Source organism: Helianthus annuus, chromosome 9 (genome assembly GCF_002127325.2).
Source record: "Helianthus annuus cultivar XRQ/B chromosome 9, HanXRQr2.0-SUNRISE, whole genome shotgun sequence".
NCBI classification, from domain to species: Eukaryota; Viridiplantae; Streptophyta; class Magnoliopsida; order Asterales; family Asteraceae; genus Helianthus; species Helianthus annuus.
The window spans coordinates 139,895,958-139,917,352 of record NC_035441.2 but is presented as its reverse complement, the minus strand read 5'-3'; the positions used below and the strand labels follow the sequence as shown (position 1 = coordinate 139,917,352).

The following is a 21,395-nucleotide window of genomic DNA, read 5'->3' as shown; positions in this document are numbered from 1 at the left end:
ATAAAAAGATACATAAGACTTTTCTTTTTTAAAATGTCAAGAACAACTTAAAACCATAAAACATAATAAATATAGTTATTTACAAATAAAAAAATAAAGATTCAATATACAGCTAGATTTTACCTTTTCGAAAAGGATGCAGATGCACGATTGTGTCCTCCTTTGGCTCCTTTCTTTTTCGAACCGTTTGAATTCGGTTATTAAAACAACCCGACCCGGTAACCAAACCCATTTTACAACCGATGGACTTTTTAATAATCAACCGAGTTCTTACTCTTCTTGAAGCTCGGACTCCATGAACAGATCTTAACAAAACCTTCAAATCTCATGAACAACAGATGCACACAATTTCCTCCATCAAATCCACCACAAACCGGTACGCATCATAAATCTCAATGTTCTCGAGGTAGATTAATCACCTACAAATGGACGTTGAAAAATCATCGCTGTGTAATTGCGTTGTAAACTTCTTATTGGAGGAGAATTACTTGTTATCGGCGTTCGAACTGCTTCACGAGCTCCTCGATGATGGCCGTCACGATCAAGCAATTCGCCTCAAGGAGTTTTTTGCTGATCCTGTGCAGTTTCCGCCAGATTTGATCTCGCGGTTTAATACTCTTCGAGGTTGAAATTGTTTGTTGATTTGTTGTTTATGAAATGCGGTAGTTGATTTGATGTTTGTTGAAGTTATTATGTATTGAAATTTGAAACCGTTTAGGTTTAGTAATTCATATAGACTTTGTTTGTGGATTAGTAGTTTAGATCTAGAAATGATGAGATTACAATAGCTAGATGCTCTTGTTGGTTGATTAAGTGAACAAGTAGATTCTAGTGGTGTGACCTTGCATTTCGTAGCATCAATTTATCCGAACGAATAGATTATATGAACTAAGAAGGTGTAAGAGACTTGCAAGCTTTTTCTAGGATCAGATGCAAGTGGAGACTGTTTTATAGAAACTTTTTGAGAAATTACTGTCAAATTTACTAAGAGAATGTTATGTTCACAATTATGTTTGTTTAGGTACATTAATCGGTTTTTTAATTGAATATTTTGATTATTTATAAAAATGCTGCAGTTGACTCGATGTTTGTTGAAGTTATTATGATCTCGAATTTGAAACCGTCTAGGTTAATAATTCATACACACTTCATTTGTGGATTGGTAGTTTAGAATACATGGTTTGAATGTTTGATATCGAGGCGGAGCCCTAGAAATGATGAGATTGCAAAGTTAGATGCTCTTGTTGGTTGATTAAGTGAACAGGTAGAATCTATTTGTCTAGTATTTTTGGATCAGTGGTATGTGTTATTGTGTTAATATACAGCTGCCTGTGTTTTCAGTTTAACTCATTTGATGTTTTTCTGTTGACAAATGCCATTTCCTGTGAAATTGGAGTCACTTTTGCCTTTTGTAGCATCAATACATTCTAACGAATAGACTACGAGAGCTAAGAAGTTGTAAGAGAATTGCAAGCTTTATCTAGGATCAGATGCAAGCGGAGACCATTTTATAGAAACTTTTTGAAAAATTACTGTCAAGTTTAGTAAGAGAATGTTATGTTCACAGTTATGTTTGTTTAGGTACAATAATAGGTTTTTCGATTGAATATTTTTCATCATAGCTTGTGTACCCAATTTAGTTGGCATTTTAGGAGCATGGACTAATGTAGTGACTAGTTTAAATCAAAGTTATCAAACCAAGAATTCTTCATCCTAGTAATTGTTTTTGTGTTATTCATTGTTGAATTTGATCATCCGTAGTGTATGATTTTCTCTTTTAACAGTGGATAACTTAATGGGACTATCGGGAAGAGGATTTTCTCAGTTTGGTTGACCTGTGACCACAAGGATAGTGTCTGTGTTCCTACAGTGAGTATACAAGTTCTATGACACAAATATATAGTTGAGAAATCTACTAATTATCCTAAACAAACATAATTCTATCATAGTTTACTGTTTATGTTAACAGAATGATATCTAGTGAATTTGCCAACCCTTTGTCTTTAATATTTATTGAGCAGACTTCACTGATCTTAGAGAAAGCTTGCAAGGCTCTTACAACTTCTTATTTCTTATAATCTAGTCACATGTAGGGGTATATGCTACAAAAAATTCACAGCTAATGACATGCCAGTAGAAAAACATCTAAAGAATTTTAACACTAGCAAGTGTGTGATAACACATACTAATAGTCCCAAGAATCTAGACATACAAATGAAGTTTGTTTAGGGTACACATTGTAATCAGCAACCAAGAGTATCTAATTCTTGTAATCTCATCACTTTTAGGATTTTGCCTAAACATTATTAATCTTCTAAATGAAGAAGTTAATGACCATACGGACTAATATCACTCGAAAAATAATTTAAACCGTTGATAACTGAGTTAAGATTTAGGTTTCATTTCTTGTGTCAGTTTAAACATGCGTAACGTGCAGAAACCCCGTCTGCATTGCATTAGCTATAGATAACATTCTTAATATCTATCTTCTTCTATTCTGCCCCATTTAAAATAATTGGCCTAGTGGTTAATCACTTAATCAGCACGTAGGCGTGTCAGACAGGTGTTTACTTCCTTGGAACTGAACATATGTATCACTACAAATTTAAACCACTCTTTATTTTGATGGTACTGTTAATAATTGATGATTGATATCATTGTAATCTTTATTGTTTAAGATGCTTATATGCTCTTAGTTGTGAATGTATCTGTGGCGGAATCTTATTTCTTCTACATTTACATGAACTAGTTGCCGACCCACAGAGTCTGCTAGAGGAAAAAGAAGCACTGGAAGAGAAACTAGCAATTAGGGACTATGAGAGTCGTTTGGCTCAAGAAGACATTCTGAAGTTAAAGACCGAGTTACAAAAGAAATCCGAGGCCAGACTCGATGAATTAAGTGGTAAGTTCTTCATTTACAACTGATTTGTTTACTCGGTCTTTAACATTCATATTTGGGTGTCCCCAAACATGAAGTTAGTCATTCACATCTCTGTTTTCATTTAGTGTGCGGCTATATTCGGTCCACTTTAATGAAACTACCTTATTTCTTGGTTTCTTGAATTACTTCCTTATAGATATTATGCAATTTGTGATGTCTGCAGATGCTAAAGCGAAAAATGGATCAGATGTTCAGCAAAGCAGGGAGACAGCAGTCTCTGAATTGGGTCCTTTAAAGGCAAAAGAGCGTCAAGACCTGAATTGTGCTGTAAAAGAATATCTGCTCTTAGCAGGATACCGTTTGACTGCTATGACCTTTTATGAGGAGGTATGTGCTGCTTTTGTTAATTTTCTAGCTTGCATCAAATCTGTCTCATGGTGCTTATGAAATATTTATACTACATGTTAAAAGAGTAGGACCAAAGGTATGTTGACAAGATTAAATTACATAAATAAACACTCATACATCACGTCTTGTGTGTGTATGTATGTGCTTATAGGAGTCAAATATTCTGCAAAAATTGTTTGCTTAGTGAATGGAAACACTTTTATCCTATTTTAATTATTATTTTCAAACTATATTAGTTTGAGGTACACTGTATGCGGTTAAAGTGATATCAAACAATCAAATATTCTTAGAAAATCAAATGTACTAAGAAATCACATAGTCTTAGAGAATTAGGCCATGAAGTAATCAAGTAAAGATGACATTAGGATATATGTGGTAAACCTTTTGTTTGATGGAAAATCAATGGGTTGATGACTAGCAAAGAAATTTTTGAAATTAAACATCAACAACACACAAATTAAGAGACTTGATTATTCTCTTTCAAAGACTCTCTCTCTCTATTTAGATCAATTGCATATCAATATATAATACTAGTGTGCACTATGGCTGATGCAATTTATTTAATTGCACTATATGAGCGAGAGAGACTAAGAAAGGTCATAAGTAGCCTTTTGATGAAATATAGTTCTATTTTGCGTATTCTTGGCTAGCTATTAGTGTCAGCATTAATGCATTATACCACGTGCTTCAAATTTTTTAACTTAACATATCATACACGAAGGGTCGCTATACGTAAAATATACATCTTGTCTACTTTCCTCTTACTTCTTTTGTAGAAACACCCCCAAGTGATTATGTGCTTAAAGATACTTGTCATCCAAGTTTCTTGCATATGAAGCCAAATTGAGAACTTCTTAATGATGTAGTTCAATCATTATTTGATTTGACTTGATGAGTGGGGATGCACCCAGACATGTATTTCATTAGATGAAGTGAACTAAGTATCAATATTCAATATGTTTTGTGCGCTCACATATCTTCCTCATGAAACAATAACTCTATAGGGAGCAATGATAGATTGATAGTCTCACATATAAACATCATTTTCGACATTTGTTAATCTCAACTCCTAACTCCTTCATTAGTTGTTTACTTGTTTTAACTAAATAAGTTTCGTTTCACGGGATAGATACTAGCACATAACGAACTCAAATACCACCTACTCATTTTGGGTGCATTGTCTGTGGATGAGAAGAGAACTTCACAGTTATGTGTGCTTGGGTGTGAGCAATTCAGGGTGGGTGAACTCCATGAAGTTTCTAATTGTCTATCATGTTTGTGGATGGCATGTTTTTCAGTCACCATCAATGTCCTAATACCTTATCTATCTTTTAGTGATGCAACCCAACTCTTCTATGGTTCCACAATCTTCTAAGCAACTGTCTTCACCTCCTTATTTTATTAATGTCATGTTCCGCCAAAGTGATATTGTGCTTCCTAGTGACACATCTCTTGCACCTCGTTCCTTCCAAGACCATGAATTCTATTAAATGCAGTAAACCCAACAAGTTTAACTCATGGGTACCACATAGTCATTGAGCTATTGGATCATAAAGAGCCCAAACCTAAATCCCCATTTGTAAGCACTTCCACACACCATATGAATGAGAAGTTATGCATATTGAGAATCATGTAGGTTTGCTTGACCTTAGAAGGGTACAAACCACACTGTATTAATCCATGGGGTTTGAGCTTCTTCTTCACAACAATTATAGAACCATTTTCCTTGCACAACTTTCTACAAAAGATATGTAAGGTAATTTATCTATACCCATAATTAGATATAGTCTTTTATTTTACAAACTGAAAGTCATAAACTTGCTATGAAAAAACACTTGTTCTAACACCTATGCATGAGTATATCAACATAACCAGCTAAAGTTGTTAGGATTTAGAGCACCACGCGAGATCAATAAACGAAAGCAATAAGAAAAGTAGACACGAGATTTACGTGGTTCGGTCACAGTGTGTAACCTACGTCCACGGGGGCAACTAGGGTTTGTATTTTATTGAGTGATAATGATTACAAGTACAAGAGATATATTTATAGGCTAGACTTAGGGTTAGTCCCTTGCTAAACAAGTAATTAAACATCTGGGCCTAAAACACTTAAAGCCCATTAGGGTTAGGGCCGGCCTTGGTTTTAAAAAGCGCGCCCTAGGTGCGCCTAGGCGCAAGGCGCAACAAGGCGCAGGGTCTGGGGCTTTTTTGCTTCTCGCCTTGTGTTTTTACAGGAAGCGACCAAAAAGCGCAAATTTTGATGTTTTTTTGTGGGCTTTTTGACCTGAGGCGCGCGCCTCATGTACCTTAGGCATTTTACTGCATAAAAATGTTGTACCTTGGGTTTTTTTGACTTGTACATGTAATTAAAATGGTATAAAAGCCTTACTTATAGCTATATTTTGGTTAAAGGAAGCTAAAAATCTATGGGATATGTATGGGATATATAAAAAAATTATATAAACATCTTGCGCCTCGGGTACGAAAAGCCCACCGCTTTTGCGCTTTGCGCTTCGCGCCTCAATTTTAGACCTCGTCGCTTTTGTGCGCCTCTCGCTTTTTAAAACCAAGGGGCCGGCCGAACCCTTTCCCTTCTTCTCTCTGATTCTTGGCTAGCCTTAATGGGCTGGGCTGAAGACAACATCTCCAACAAAAGTCGATGTGGTAAATCAAGGATGTTAGTAATGTTTAAGGTGAGTAATGGTCAAACTGAAATTGCCTCAAGGAAGTCCTATTATTATTACAAGAGGAATTCGAGGGATGCCATTAGATTAACAAGTTGGATGATGGATGAGCATGCCATCATTAATGAACCATTCTCAAAGAAGAATATGATATATAATATTATGTAATCTGCAAAGTGCATAATCCATGATATTGGTAAATACAGAGGAAAAATACATATACTGAACTTAAAGTCACTTTTGTAAACATGTTAACATTGATTTAAGATCCATATTGGAGCTCAACCATTTCACATGAGATATTGTGAGCAAGACAATGGAATCTTCAAACATGTTGCATGGTGGTGGTGAAGGTGACAATGTAATTCAGTTGAAGAAATTAAGGTTTGTTAATATCGAAATCCTACCTAGGATCATATCCGTCTTCCTAAGATGGGAATCGCAAGACGCGATCGGGATCGGTAGATCCTACTAAAAGGTTATACTGTTGTTCATATAGTAATTTCATATTACACACTAACTATCTTACAACTTCATAAGAGGTTCAAAGTATAATCTCGAGCCATCTTTCTAGAGCATCCACCATGCACGCAGGGTGTTACATATGCCTAGTTGTTTTATATTGCCGTCGAATTTTAGATTATACCTGTTGGGGGGGGGGGGGGGTCGCAATCTAAGTCTACATAGTAGAAGATTAATACAATAGATAAGCTAATTTAATCAGAAGTAATGTTTATGTATTAGAATATCTATTTGCTCAAATTTTCATTTGTGGATGATTGTTTTGTACTCATCACAACCCGTATTCCATCTAATTTTTTATTAGCTGTCCTCTCTTTTGCTGTCTTATCAGGCTTTTGTAAATAAGTACTGCCTAATTCACAGTATGCACTGATTTCTTGTTTAGAAAATCAAAGGTGAAATTGTTGAAAATTTATCTTAATTGCAGGTTAGCAACCAGGATCTAGATAATTGGCAAAACTCTTCTGCATCTGTTCCAGACGCTTTGCGCCATTATTATTATCAGTATCTTTCTTCCACTACAGAAGCAGCTGAGGTGATTTAGAATACAAATAATATTTATGAAGTTTACATGCTGCCAGTGTGAACTGCATATCTTAAGAAAGTGCCTTAATTCTTCAGGAGAAGTTTTCTATGCTTAAAAAGAACGAATCATTGGTCAAAGAGAATGATAAGTTAAAACATGAAAGACAGTCTTTGTTGAGAAGCAGAGATTTAGCTGAGGCCCAGGTGGTGACTTTAAAGAAGTCACTAGAGAGTTTACAAAAGGATGTCAAGGAGAAAGATAAACTGGTACTCTCATCACATACTAACAATATTGTATATATGTGGCTGACTATTTATGAACATTTTACTCATGTTATGCTTTAGGTTCAAGATCTAAAGCAGTCAGTGGAACAGCGAAAAAATGAACTAACTACCTGCAAAGCTGAAATAACATCACTTAAAAAGCACACAGAAGGAGCTCAACCAACAGAAAATATGACATCTGGTGAAGAAATACAATTGCTGAAGAAGGAGATTGAAAGGCTGAATGCTGCAAAATCTGGTGATGCTCAACCTGTTGGATCCATAAATAGTGTGGAAGAAGTGCTTGATGGAAAAGATGAAGTAACAAATATACGCGAAAATGATATGCTATCCCTATCAACTGGTAATCCGTCTGAATGTTCTGGAAGCACTGAGCCTCAGAACGAGACAGTTCAAGACACAGATGCTACTGCTGATAATAATGAGGAATTTCCAAAATCAGATGACAGTGATACCAAGAATTCCTCAAAAGATAGTGTTGTCATAACTCACAACGGTTTGCTTTCACCGCCAAGTACTCCTTCTGTTGAACCTGATTCTGAGAATAAGGTAACCTGGTTGACATAAATGGTTTTAAATTTTTATTGTTAAACATTAAATAAATCTTATGTGTGCAAGTTTTTACTTCTCAGGGTCCTGGAACCATACAGATTCTTTCAGATACATTGCCTAAAATTGTTCCTTATGTCCTGATTAATCATCGAGAGGTTGTTAAGTTGTTTATAATTATCTTCCTAAGTTATTTACTTTTCTAATAATAACTACTCGTTTGTTTTATAATTGTTGTTATATTGTTATAGGAGCTTCTTCCTCTGATGATGTGTGCAATTGAGCGTCACCCGAGTAGCAACACAAGGGATTCCTTGACTCACACATTGTTTAACTTGATTAAGCGTCCAGATGAGCAACAAAGACGGATTATTATGGATGTATGGTTTATAAATATTAAATACATAGATAGTTTTATCATCTTACTCTAGTCTTAGTGCTACAACCTTTTTTTTTTTTAATTCAGGCCTGTGTGACCCTCGCTAGGAATGTGGGAGAGATGCGAACAGAAACAGAGTTGCTTCCCCAATGTTGGGAGCAAGTGAGACTTTGTTTTCCTTTACATATTTACAATATCTGTTTTTCGTTATATTAATTACATCATGTGATGCAGATTAGCCACATGTACGAGGAGCGCAGGCTGCTTGTTGCTCAATCATGCGGAGAGCTTGCGGAATTTGTGCGTCCAGAGATCCGAGACTCACTCATCCTATCGATCGTCCAGCAGCTGCTTGAGGATTCTGCGATTGTTGTCCGTGAGGCTGCTGCTCGTAATCTGGCTTTGCTGCTTCCGCTTTTTCCAAATACGGATAAATATTTCAAGGTCAGCCTCACTAAATATGCTTCGAGGCTATCATGGAGAAGCTTTCTGACTTGACAGGATTTCTACAATGTAAGCTACATGGTCCAGGGAATGTAGCATTTTCCCATGATCATAATATGCTGACTTACCAAAAAAATAAAATAAAAATAAACTAAAATCAACATGAAAGGAGAATATGAATATAAGATCTTCGACTTTTCCAATATCCCGTTTTGTTGTTATGTCTATAGGTGGAGGAAATGATGTTCCAGTTAGTTTGCGATCCATCTGGAGTGGTTGTTGAAACTACGATCAGAGAACTAGTTCCTGCTTTGCTGAAGTGGGGAAACAAATTGGATCATATTCTACGAGTGTTACTTTCTCACATGTTGAGCTCTATTGAGGTACAAGAGTTCCACATCTATAGTCACTAGTTTCGACCTTTGACCAAACAACATTTTTGTAAACGCAGTACCTTACCTAGTATTTCTTCAGTGTTGCCCACCTCTTTCAGGAGTTGAAGATTCCGTAGAGTCACATTTCCATGTTTTGGGTGAAAGAGAACGCTGGACCGTTGATGTTTTGCTGCGGTTACTGTTGGAATTACTTCCGGTTGTACACCAGATATCTATCGAAACTTGTCCATACCCATCTCTTTTAGATTCTGTAGGATCATTGTTTCCAAAACCATTGCTTGAGAAGTATGCCGAGTGAGTTCCTCCGACTCAAACTATTGCCAAAACGTTTAAACACCTTTAAAACATATTTTGTTTCTAAGAAATTTTACATTTTTTAATAGGGGACATGTAGATTGGCCTACTTTTGAGTGGCTTCATGATGACTGCTTTCCTAGTCTGATTCAAATCGTCTCTCTTTTACCACAGAAGGAAGATAGCTTGAGAAACCGGATCTCAAGTGTACTGATTTTCTCATTTTCTACACTTTTGTTATTTATAAGCATGTATCCATATTTTCTTTGCAAACTCTTTAACTTGCATGATATTTTCATCTCAGTTTTTGCTGGCGGTTTCTAAACGATTCGGAGATGATTATCTCACCCATATTATGCTGCCTGTATTTTTGGTGGCGGTGGGTGATGATGCTGATCTGGCATGCTTCCCCTCAACATCCCAGCCAAAAGTTAAAGGTTGAATGTTTCACTGGACCAACTATGTTAACAATATTCTTGAATTATTAATTCGGAATGATTTTTTTTAATTCTTTCAGCTCTAAGACCAAAAAATGCGGGAGACGAAAGAATTGCTAGGTTGTGTGTCCTGCCTCTCCTATTGGCCGGTGTCCTTGGATCCCCTAGTAAGCATGAAGTATTAACTGAATACCTAAGGAATCTCTTGGTCCAAAATGCTGAGCTGGAGGGCCATTTAGCAATGCAGAATGTTGATGTTTACAACTCTGTCCGTTTCCTATGGTTGGTATTTTTTTCTCAACTGTTGTCAAGTTTGTTGTTGGGCTTGCTTACGTTGTCAGGTTGCATGTTGTGCAGCTTGTTTGAAGAACACCATAATCTGGTTTTCAATGTCATATGGGAAATGGTTGTGAGCTCCAATATGGATCTAAAAGTCAATGCTGCCAAACTTCTGAAAATGATTGTAAGTCCGCTTTCGTTTTGAATTATTCTTTCACCTTTTGACTTTTGGTCTTTCATGAACCGTTAGTATCTTTAATTTTAACAGGTACCATATATAGATGCAAAAGTTGCCTCAGCACATGTTTTACCCGCTCTTGTGACGTTGGGCTCTGAACCAAACTTACCTGTGCTGTATGCTAGCATTGATGCCTTTGGAACTGTAGCTCAGAACTTCAAAGCCGATGTGGTCCGTAAATTTATGCTTTTAACAACACGCTAATTTTTCTTTATGGTGCAACTGGCTGATCAAAGTTTATTTTAATTAGATTGTTGACAAAATACGGGTCCAAATGGATGCTTTTCTTGAAGACGGATCACATGAAGCTATACTTGCAGTTATTCGTGCATTAGTGGTGGCTGTGCCACACACAACAGAGAGCCTAAGAGATTATATCCTTTAATGAACTGTTATTATAATAATCCAGTTTGTTTTTACCACATAAAATGTTCATTTTCGTTATCCTTGACAACGTGCACATTTGTTATCGAAGATATTTCATCTTTCTGCAAATCAACTACCTTCAACTAACATGGCTCGTCGCCGTGATCGATCTAATGCGTTCTGCGAGGCAATCCGTGCTCTAGATGCTACAGGTTTTTCATATATTCTGTATTTATTCTTAAATGGTGGCATTTTTATTTATTTGATGCATGAAACGAATATTCTTATTCTTATTCTTATATAACTACAATCAGAAGTTACATGTACAGTTCCTCGCATTGATTGGTTCTTTTTTTGTCATTTGTTTTTTTTTTTACTTTTACACATAAACTTTCAGCATTGGCACTTGCAACCCTTCAACTTTCTAAAGAATTTGTAATCGAGTTTTATTTGCTTATTTTTATGTACGTGTCGGTGTAAATTCAAGTTAATTTACGTTGTTGCGACGTATTTTTTTTTTTTTTTTTGGAAATGAGTAGGCTCAGTTATAATATGTTTTTTTGTACTTATTTTTATGTACATTTGTAGTTGGTCTGCGTTTTGACATAAATTTTATTCTAAAACGAGTCGGGTCAAATATAATACGTTTTCATGAGACTGTTTAAATTCGAGTTACTTTATGTTTCGACGGCGCCGCAACACGCCATACCATTCTTTAACTTAAAAAACTTACTTTTCTTGCGTGCTTATTTTTATGTACGTGTCGGTATAAATTCAAGTTGGTTTACGTTTCAACAGCGTAAATTTCTTTCGCAAATAAGTCGGGTCATATAAATTCTAGTTTGTTAACGTTTCAACGTAAATTTCTTTCGCAAATATGTTGGGTCAAGTATAACACGTTTTCGTGCTTATTTTTATGTATGTTTTCAGTTGGTTTACGTTTTGACACAAATTTTGTTCGAAAACGAGTCTGGTCAAATATATGACGTTTTCATTAGACGGTATAAATTCGAGTTACTTTACCGCCACAACGCGTGGGAACATTTAATAGTTAAAAATACTGAACATATAAACAAAACTCTAATGCATTCATTCTTAAATAGTGGACTTTTCATATCTTCGTTGCAGATCTTTCAGCTGCCAGTGTCCGGGATCTGCTGTTGCCAACAATACAAAACCTGTTAAAAGACACGGAGGCCCTTGATCCAGCACACAAGGAAGCCTTGGAAATCATAGTGAAAGACAGGTCCGGTGGAACATTCGACACTTTCAGCAAAGTCATGGGGTCTCAGTTTGCGCTGCCAACGTCAATGACAAGTTTATTTAGTGAAGGTGGGCTGCTCGGAAAGCGGGATTCAGTTGAAATGCCGCCACCGGCACCACCAACAAGTTTAGCTGAGCAACCCAAGATTACCCCAACTCCGCCGCCATCAGCAGTTGAAGACACAAGATTTCGAAGAATCATGAGAGGTGGTCTTACCGACATGCTGAGGGGCAAACCCAAAAACAATGATGAACCTTCTACACCTCATTAAATAAATATGTTCTTGTTTTGTAATTCATATGACTTTCGGCTGTGTTCTTTTACTTGTCTTCTTTCTTTCTAAGGTTAGTTTTTGATTCATTTCATATCGGTTCTGTCTATCAAGAGAATAAATGTATATTTTTACCTAAATGAGTTTTATATATTTTTTACTGAAAGAAGATTTATGTATTTTTACATCATCAAGATATGCTAATTCTCCTTTATATTAATAAATGAATCTCCTATATATTAGTAAATGAATGAAATAAACAGTGAATTATAATATACTAAAATATTATCTACAGTTTTTTTATAGTTTTATTATTTTAACATTATAATAATTCTTATCTTCTTTTACTTTTTAAGTTTGATTAGCTTGGTGCTAACTGGTAGTTGTATCGAAAATACCGGTTTGTTATCGGTACATGAAGGTAAAAAACAGCACCGGCCTGGTATATAAAACGCCAAAAGTCGGTACCGGATTGAGTTTGATAATCTTTTAGTTCGAGAAATTTGATACTACTACCCAGTACCATTTGCTCATCCCTGATCACGGGTACTGTACGAACAACAACGATATCGTGCAATTTTTTTTTGTTTCAGGGGTAGGGATGAGCTTGGTGCCAACTGATACCGAATCGGTATTGGTATCGAAAATACCGGTTATGGTATCGGTATATGAAAGTAAAAACCGGTGGCGAAGCCAAACGTCAGTACCGAACTGGTACTTAGGATCTTTCGGTTCAGGAAATTCAGTAACGGTACCCATTACTATTTGCTTATCTCTGACTACGGGTTTCTACTGAACATCATTACCATACAACTTCTTTGGTTGATTTTCTTTCGGTTATTTTTTAGTGTTTTTTTCTACATTTTCTTTTTATTCTTCTTAGCGATTCCGTGTCCAACGCGCTCGTAGTGATTTCAAACACATATAAACACAGACTAAATAACAAAACAAGTTTGCCGCAATGCGGCGATGGTTTTTATAACTAGTTTAATGAAATAATGTTAAAAGAGGGTATGGTTAATCATGTATCATGTTGTGGCGTTGATAGCTGAAAGACAAAAGGGTACATGCATTAATCGGCCTTTGTTCGGATTGTTGAGTGTCATGTGTTTTGCGTCCAAGGTTTGATGCGAAGCTACTATTGAGCCGGAGGTCTCCCTGGAAGTAACATCTCTATTCCTATGGAATAAAGATAAGGCTAGAAGTTGTAATACATGGTGGTTTGCCGTTAAAAGATAGATACTTAGTTGTTTGGACTTTAAATGTCCGAAAAGCTATAATTCCAAAAAAATGTATATAGCAAAAAAAAAAAAAAGAAAAAAAAAAGAAAAAAAGAAATAGGGATGAGTATATGGGACTTGGTATTGGTATCGAATTTCCCGAACCGATTTTTTTCGGTACCGAATTGGTATCCACTTTTTGGCGTTTTCGGTACCAGTATTTTCGGTACTAGTATTTTATCGAACTTTACCTTCAAATACTGGTACCGTACCTAACATTTTTGTTACTGGTACCCATATTTGGCAAATTTCGGTACCAATACTTTCGGTACATTGATTTTTGAACAGTTAAAGTAGAAAGTCGCTAATATATATATATATATATATATATATATATATATATATATATATATATATATATATAGGGAAGGGTTCATGAGTGAACAATGATTTATTTGTGAACAAAATGAACTTATCCTGACCACTGATTTTGTAGATCTAGATTTTTTCTTTAGTGGCAAGATTATAATTAACTTTTGTAATTTGCATGTATTTTAATAGACACAAGGGTATAATTGTATATTTCTATCTTCATTTAATTAATTAATTTTTTCTCTCTCCTGATTTCTCTTTCCAATTAAAAGAATATTTAATTACATTCTTTATATTTTTTTCTCTCACATATTACCTAACTTAATATTACATAATTTTAAAAAAATACAAACATTATCAAATATTGTTCCATCTAGAACACAAGTAAAAATATTTAATTATATTCTCTATACATATATGTATTAGATCAATGTTTAATGAAAATATGTATAGTGGAAACAATATGTAGTAATACACAAGTGTATAAGTCTGGTATATTTCGACATGTATACACTATGTACTTGAATAATACACAGTTGTATACGTCTTGTATATACCGACCCATATACACATATGTACGTGAATAATACACAAGTATATAATCTGGTTTATAGCGACCCATGGAAACAAGATGTAATAATACACAAGTGTATAAATCTTGTACATACTGACCTGTATACACATATGTTAAAAATCAATTTAATTAGGTTTAATATTTAATTTTAAAAGAAACATAACAATTTATATAAAAAAAATTAGCCATTCAATCTCTTATAATTAATAATTAAAATAATAGAGAAATAATTAAAAATGAGAGAGAGAGGGAGAGAGGGAGGGAGGGAGGGAGGGAGGGAGGGAGGGAGAGAGAGAGAGAGAGAGAGAGAGAGAGTTAAGATAGGAGAAAATTAAGGGATTCTAATTAAAAGTACTTAGCTAATGTCAATCTTACCCTTTTAATTTAAAAAATAATCAAGGGTCAAGATTAGTTCACTTAGTTCACTTTTAAAAAGTTGTTCACTCATGATCCTAATCCTATATATATATATATATATATATATATATATATATATATATATTTTAATTTCATAAGTAAATAGTATGCATTGTATGATGGAAAAACCATATCATAGCAATAACACAAATAGCATGACAATTATGATTAGCATGAAGATTTTAATTAAGTTGTAACTTGTATACGTACAGTTCGAAGACATTTATGTTGATTTTCGATTTGAATTTTGATCATTTTATCAGTTTTTTATTTTATTTATTTTACATGTAAAGATAAAATACTACACAAACATTTAAAATCACGTAAACATATAAGTGGTTCTAAACATACAAAACACAATTATACATTGGTAATGTAAATTAATGAGAATTTACATTATTTTTGGTTATAATATTATGTTATTTTAGTTTCTTTTTTATTGTTACGGATAACTCAGACACCTACTTAGGGTCATTTATGAGAATTCGTGAGGCCTATGCGACTAAAAAAATAGGTATGTAAATTCATGGGTTTAAATGAAAAATAAGCCCCTAAATTCATGTTTGTAGAAATCGCTAGTTGCTAGTCGACCGGTGAGGGTGGGACTAGCGGTTAATCGACGACTAGTTGAGATTTTTACAACCGTGGTTTCAGTTGGGTTACATAGGGTTAGGTGTGTTAAATGAGAAATGGGTTTGAATAAGCCAAAACTAAATAGGTTATTGGGTATTAGACTTTAAAAAAAAACTTAATGAGGTTAAAATTCATATCGAGTTGTAAACTTAATTATCGGGAAAGTGGGTCTGGGCGGTCGATCTCCCACTTTCCAGCCCATGCATGGGCCGCCCTACACATACCAAAACTACTGAAAATCTAGATCATTTGTGCAGTGTGTGACTAGATACCTCAACCTTATGGGGAACATCACCTAATACCTTGTTACCACTAAGGCTACATGCCCTTGGTAATTATATATTATTTTAGTACTGTTACATTTCAGCATGTTGTTTTGTTTATACAACGATCACAAGAAAAAAAATCTCAAACAATATCTTAAGAGTACACGTCGAGTGATGATAGAACATCTATGATGAGAAATACCGAGCAATACATATTTAGAACGTCTAGTTGAACAGCCATTGTTAGCCGAGAGTCGAGACATAACTCATTAAAGGATGATAAACCAAGTATAACTATTAACTAGTCCATCACCATACATATCGTTCAATTGTTTGGAGTTTAATTGTTTATATTCTGTAGATTTAGTGGGTCAAAGTTTGGTGCAAGGTCACTTCCACTTTTGCCCCAAAGAAAACTCGAAAGTGAAGGATCAAACCCCAATAATTTCTATATATACCAAGTCAAGGAACGTTGAAATTATATATTATGCCACATGAGGTTCCCCAAATTTATGACCAAAACCATTGAATAACCAATAAAACTATTCAAAACCTCTATAAATTGCAAAGTTGATACATTTGAAAATTTAAGCCACAAATCACCATATCTCCTTTTTAACTCTTTGATTTGTTTTGAAACAATGAATAAGACATTTTCTTTTGTTGTTTTGTGCGCTTTGGTGATGGTGCTTCTGGGCAACACGAATGCTGCAACTTGCAACCCGCAAGACTTGCTTCCATGCGCAACGTTCCTCTCGAGTGGGGCACCACCATCTGTGGCTTGTTGCATTAAGTTGAAGGCACAACAACCTTGTTTTTGTGGTTACGCGAAGAACCCTAGTCTTGGAAAGTACATCAACTCTCCAAATGCTAAGAAAATTGCTTCGGCATGTGGTGTTGCGATTCCAAAATGTTAAGAAAATGATTTACTTTATGAACACAAATATGTACCGTGACTAGTGGTGTGTACTACTTCACTTGGTGATGGTGGTATGAACAGGCAAAAGAAGGCTAGATGTCATTGTTGGTTTTTATTTTGTTTATGCATTTCTGTGTTGTAGGTGTACGCGTCTTTCTAGCTTGTTCTCTCCATTTATATATGCATATAATTAGTGTTTTTTATTTTCAGGCGAGTCGATCGACTTATTTGTGTCTAATATACTAATATCACGTGAGTTTCCACTTTTCCGAACACCCTCACTCCATCCCCCTGATCAAATATATGAAAGTGATAAATATAAAATTGATGCACAATTCAAAAAACTGCCATCAACTTCACCAAAGAAAAACCCTATAAGGCATATGAAAACAATACACAACTCCGATTAAAAAGGAATACATGAATCATGATAAAACTTACTTAATTGAAAAAATTAAATTGAAAGTAATGTATGAAATTAACGTATCCCAAAGAATAAGATAGGATGTTTCATTGGGCTGAAAAATTGAAAGGAAATTGAGATGATAGAATTCATATGGTTTTAGCACTATTCTAAGTACCCGTGTGCTATACGGGTGGCCTCACGATAAAATATATTATTTAATGATGTTGTCATAAACTTTTTTCAATGAAAGAAATATTTTATTACGAGTAAATTACTTTTTGAGTCCCTGTGTTTTAGTGGTTTTAACCACTTGAGTCCAAATCAAAACGTTTAACGCCCTGAGTCCCTAGCCATTTATTTTATAACGTTTTGAGTCCAATTTTGTTCATTTTATAACGATTTTAGTCCAAAATTGGACTCAAAAGGTTAAAATTTGGACTCAAAAGGACTCAAATGGTTAACGAAAATGTTTATAGGGACTCAGGTCGTTAAACTTTTTACTTTTGGACTCAACTAGTTAAAACCACTAAAACACAGTGACTTAAAAAGTAATTTACTCTTTTATTACTAAGGTAGATATTAAATTACAATGAACTGAAAAATATAAATACGAAAAATCACAAATCGTTAAAGATTTCTTTATAAACCACATTTGTTATTTTATCTGTAGGTTTGTCGTCCTTGTCTAATATCTGCAATTTGTCTCCGTGTCTGGTTTTATTCTTGATAAAGAGACATACAACTGACCATAAGTGAGAACCGACTATGTTTAAAAGCTAATAATAAACCAATAAGATGTCAACAAAACTTGACACAAAACTACATGTAAATACATATATGTGTATTACTTAAAGTTTATAGCCTTGAAAACATAGATCCCACATAATAAGTGTAACAACTTAAGCATAACTTCATCATCATTTTAAAAGAAAAGTTAATATTCATGAAGAGGTTCAAAGTAAGTATCCTGAAATTTGAAATCTATATACAAATTAAAGTGCACTTTGATAGAATATGGAAAATAAAAATTTACAATCTAATCAATTAGAAATAACAATTTATATTTATAATCTAACCAATTAGCAAATAGCACCTCTAGATTGAGATACAAACTTTGACAACAAAAAACGAAATTAGCTAAATTGAAGATAGTGAGAATATATAAAAACCTAAAGTCACGAAAGTAGACCCACAATCTTTTTTACCTTCCATTCTACAAATGGCTTTGCTAGATCCAATTTGATCCTTTAGATTCTTTTTTGTTCCATAAGCGAGCTCGGCTTTTCATAGATAATCGTTTCCTCCATTTGGGCCACCCATAATTATCTTTCCCTCTATTAATACTGTGACAACCCGAACTTTTCAGGTTTGTAACACTCAACCTTGTGATCTTAATTTCTCATTAACCCTCTCTGAGGTGTTAGATATGCGATACGGGTATACCTTGGTCAAGCATGAGTGTAAACGTATGATAACCCGTTAAATTTATAGACTTATGTAATGGACCGCACCTATTGCAAAGCTATTGGGTCGCCACAATATTGCAATCTCCCTTAGTTAATTAATCTAGCCTAATCTCCCTTAGTTTATTTACGGATACATTGATGTTAGTAAAGGGCCTATTGAGTTAATTAGTGGCAGTGGCCCAACCGGCCACACTCAATCACCTAAGGCTAAATTGCTGTTGTAATACGAATTAATTAAGTGAGCCCATTATCATTAAGTGAGCCCATTCTTGACTATTAAAACAAACCGCCTAAATTACTGTTGTATATGAATACGTATCACATGAGGATAGCTTTTCTATAACAAACCCTACCCCCTCTTCCCTGATCCGCGACAGACGTAGGAAACCCCACCCCTTCGAGATTACACTTTGTCAATACAGATTCTCGGTTACACTTTATTTGGCAGATTCTTGGTTAGTGTTAATGTTATTATTTTTTTTCTTTCTTTCTTGTTGAACATGATGGGTTAAATGTTGGGTTGAATATTCTTTTTGGTTAATATTGCATGTGTCAGATCATGTTGGTTCCTAGGAATTGTAGAATAAGGATTTAGCTAGGATGGATGCCATGTGTGTGTGTCAGAAGTAAGTCTCATTAAATGAATGGCTAGTTGATATGGTATGATAACGTGTGTATAAATGTGGTCATGTGACCACCGATTAATAACCCAATTAAATTGTAGTGGCTAGGTTCATTAGTCAATGTTTAGTTAGAGGTCCAATGGGGTGGCCATGAAGAAAAAGGTCCAATGGGTGATGAGTTCATACTAACAGTTCGGCCATGAGTGTGTGTGTGATGTATTTGGCGGTTGTGTTTGGAACCCCATTGGACCGAAGGGAATTTTGGGCGGCTTGTGTAAATCAAGTAACTTCCATGTATTATTTAATTATATATAGTAGATGGAATTCTTTTTTTTACTGGTAATATTTGATAAGATGGCTGGGATTAATTTAAATGAAACAAATCATTCTTGGCTGTATAAATAAACATGGCATTAAATTAATTGAAGTGCATGAGGTTTGCATGTTTAGTTTTAGCCAAACACACCTTTGGGCCTGAACTGTTGGGCTCACACATGTCTTCGACGGGCCTTAAAGAAACAAGTCGCATGATTGACCCAGAAGTTCACTTGGCTGGACAGTTCTATATGCAATTGATTGTTGTGAGTTGCAAATGCTGAAATCGTCTTCTTTACTTTTGTTTTATCAAGTTTTGTGTAGCATCATCATAGGAGTAAAACAACCTAGTTGTAAGTTCTAACCATTAAGAGTGACTATTCTGTTTGACTCATTCACCTTTTGACCATACAAAACAACTATATTCGATGCCATTAATATGTATAGTATAGCAAGCACAAAGTAGTCTTGTAAAGTGATGATATCGGCCCACACAACAGGTGCAACGAAATTGTTCAAGTTTTGGGCCAAACATGTTTGAGGGTTGGACTTGATGTGGTTGTGAATAAACTATGGGTATATGAATTAAGTTGAGTCTTATGTTTCTTTGGCCGTGCATTGTGAATAACTGGCATGCTAGGTGCTTAATGTCGGTAAACTGTATGTGGAGTTACTAATTGTTATGATTTGTTAGAATGTGATATGTGTAATGTATGCTTGATACTTGTTTAATGTATGCAAGAAATATGTGACCTAAGTGTATAAGAAACTGACTGGCATTGGTAATCACGTTAGGGTTTGGTTGATTAACTTGGAACACGTAATTTACCGAGCAAATCTAAGGTGAGTTCACTGCACTTTTCTCAAGCATGCGTCCCGGTGGTTTGGGACAACTGGTAAACATCTGGAAGGGAAACATTGGGTAAATAACTTAATCGGTTTTGGTTATTGCCTGGAGGGCAATGGGGGTAATTAGTTGATAGCGCTATTAGGTGGAAAACCTCACACCGGGCCGTAAGGACGGGCGTGAACTAATTATCTGGGTATGGCTATGGTTGTTAGAGGCACACTCCTCGGATACATATGGGCACTCTCCCTAGGGTATCTAACAAAGGCAACATAGCAATCGGTCGTTAAGGGGTAACCACTCCCCGGATACACATGGGCACACTCCCTAGGGTATCTAACATGAGCAATATCGTAACGCAACATTGAATCGCATTAACATACAACTGGTAACTCAACCCGTTAACAAAACCTTGAACTCACCAGCGTAGTCTGACACACTTGTTTACATGCTTGTAGGTAATTATTGAAGGAACTTGGGAGCTTGCTGTCTGATGCTGCTGGAGTGGTTGTGGTCATAATAAACAGTTATTTGATTTGCTTTTGATACATATACGCACTTATACATTTATGCTTCCGCTCAATACTTTGGTTTTGGTTTAACTTTTCAAATGATACATTTCTTTCAATTGGGTATTTCAATACATTATAACTTGTGTTTGATATGGTTGGTGGCTCTTTGTTGGATCGTTGCACCTCCAATAGGGATATGCCCTAGGTGGTTATTTGGGGGTGTGACAGTTTGGTATCAGAGCCACTGGTTATAGAGAACTCGGTTTTAAAAATGTTTTCATAAAACCAGACTATAACCGAATTGATCCAAACGATGACCATGACACTCAGCTCCAGACTGCAAGGTTCGTTTCTCATCTACTAATGCATAGTATATCTAGTGTACACATATGTATAACATTACACGTGAATTCACACTTGGCACAGCAGCATGAGCCCTTATATTACCAACCCTTGTTATGTGATCTGTTAGTGTGACACTATCCATTGATTATTGTAATTCTTAACCCTGTGATACCTTACGTTTGCTGTTTGGATGAGGGGAACCTTTTAGCGCGAGTTAAAAGGCACTGAGATAAGCATGCAAATTGCCTTATTATTATGG

The 21,395-nt window shown here is 35.2% G+C and overlaps 1 protein-coding gene across 2 annotated transcripts; it reads left to right on the top strand.

Annotated features, from left to right (window-relative positions):
* Nucleotides 1–226: 226 nt before the first annotated feature.
* On the top strand, nucleotides 227–12,381 carry LOC110878990 (RAB11-binding protein RELCH homolog). 2 transcript variants are annotated; one of them, XM_035977639.1, is made up of 20 exons: nucleotides 227–376; nucleotides 2,750–2,902; nucleotides 3,105–3,268; nucleotides 6,923–7,030; nucleotides 7,117–7,287; nucleotides 7,366–7,854; nucleotides 7,938–8,012; nucleotides 8,106–8,234; nucleotides 8,321–8,395; nucleotides 8,468–8,677; nucleotides 8,908–9,060; nucleotides 9,152–9,366; nucleotides 9,456–9,573; nucleotides 9,671–9,803; nucleotides 9,884–10,085; nucleotides 10,161–10,266; nucleotides 10,351–10,491; nucleotides 10,571–10,694; nucleotides 10,782–10,898; nucleotides 11,815–12,381. In XM_035977639.1, the coding sequence occupies exons 1-20, from the start codon at nucleotides 328–330 to the stop codon at nucleotides 12,219–12,221; spliced, it is 3,339 nt and encodes a 1,112-aa protein (XP_035833532.1). In that variant the 5' UTR covers nucleotides 227–327; the 3' UTR covers nucleotides 12,222–12,381. The 2 variants fall into 2 exon arrangements, with proteins under 2 accessions (XP_035833532.1, XP_021983093.1); XM_022127401.2 differs by having other exon boundaries at nucleotides 262–624.
* The last annotated feature ends 9,014 nt before the right edge of the window (nucleotides 12,382–21,395 follow it).

Coding starts and splice junctions, on each gene's coding strand:
- LOC110878990 (XM_022127401.2), top strand. CDS start 426: ATGGACGTTGAAAAATCATCGCTGTGTAATTGCGTTGTAAACTTCTTA. Junction 7,031..7,116: donor CCACTACAGAAGCAGCTGAG/GTGATTTAGAAT, acceptor TTAATTCTTCAG/GAGAAGTTTTCTATGCTTAA. Junction 9,061..9,151: donor ACATGTTGAGCTCTATTGAG/GTACAAGAGTTC, acceptor GTATTTCTTCAG/TGTTGCCCACCTCTTTCAGG.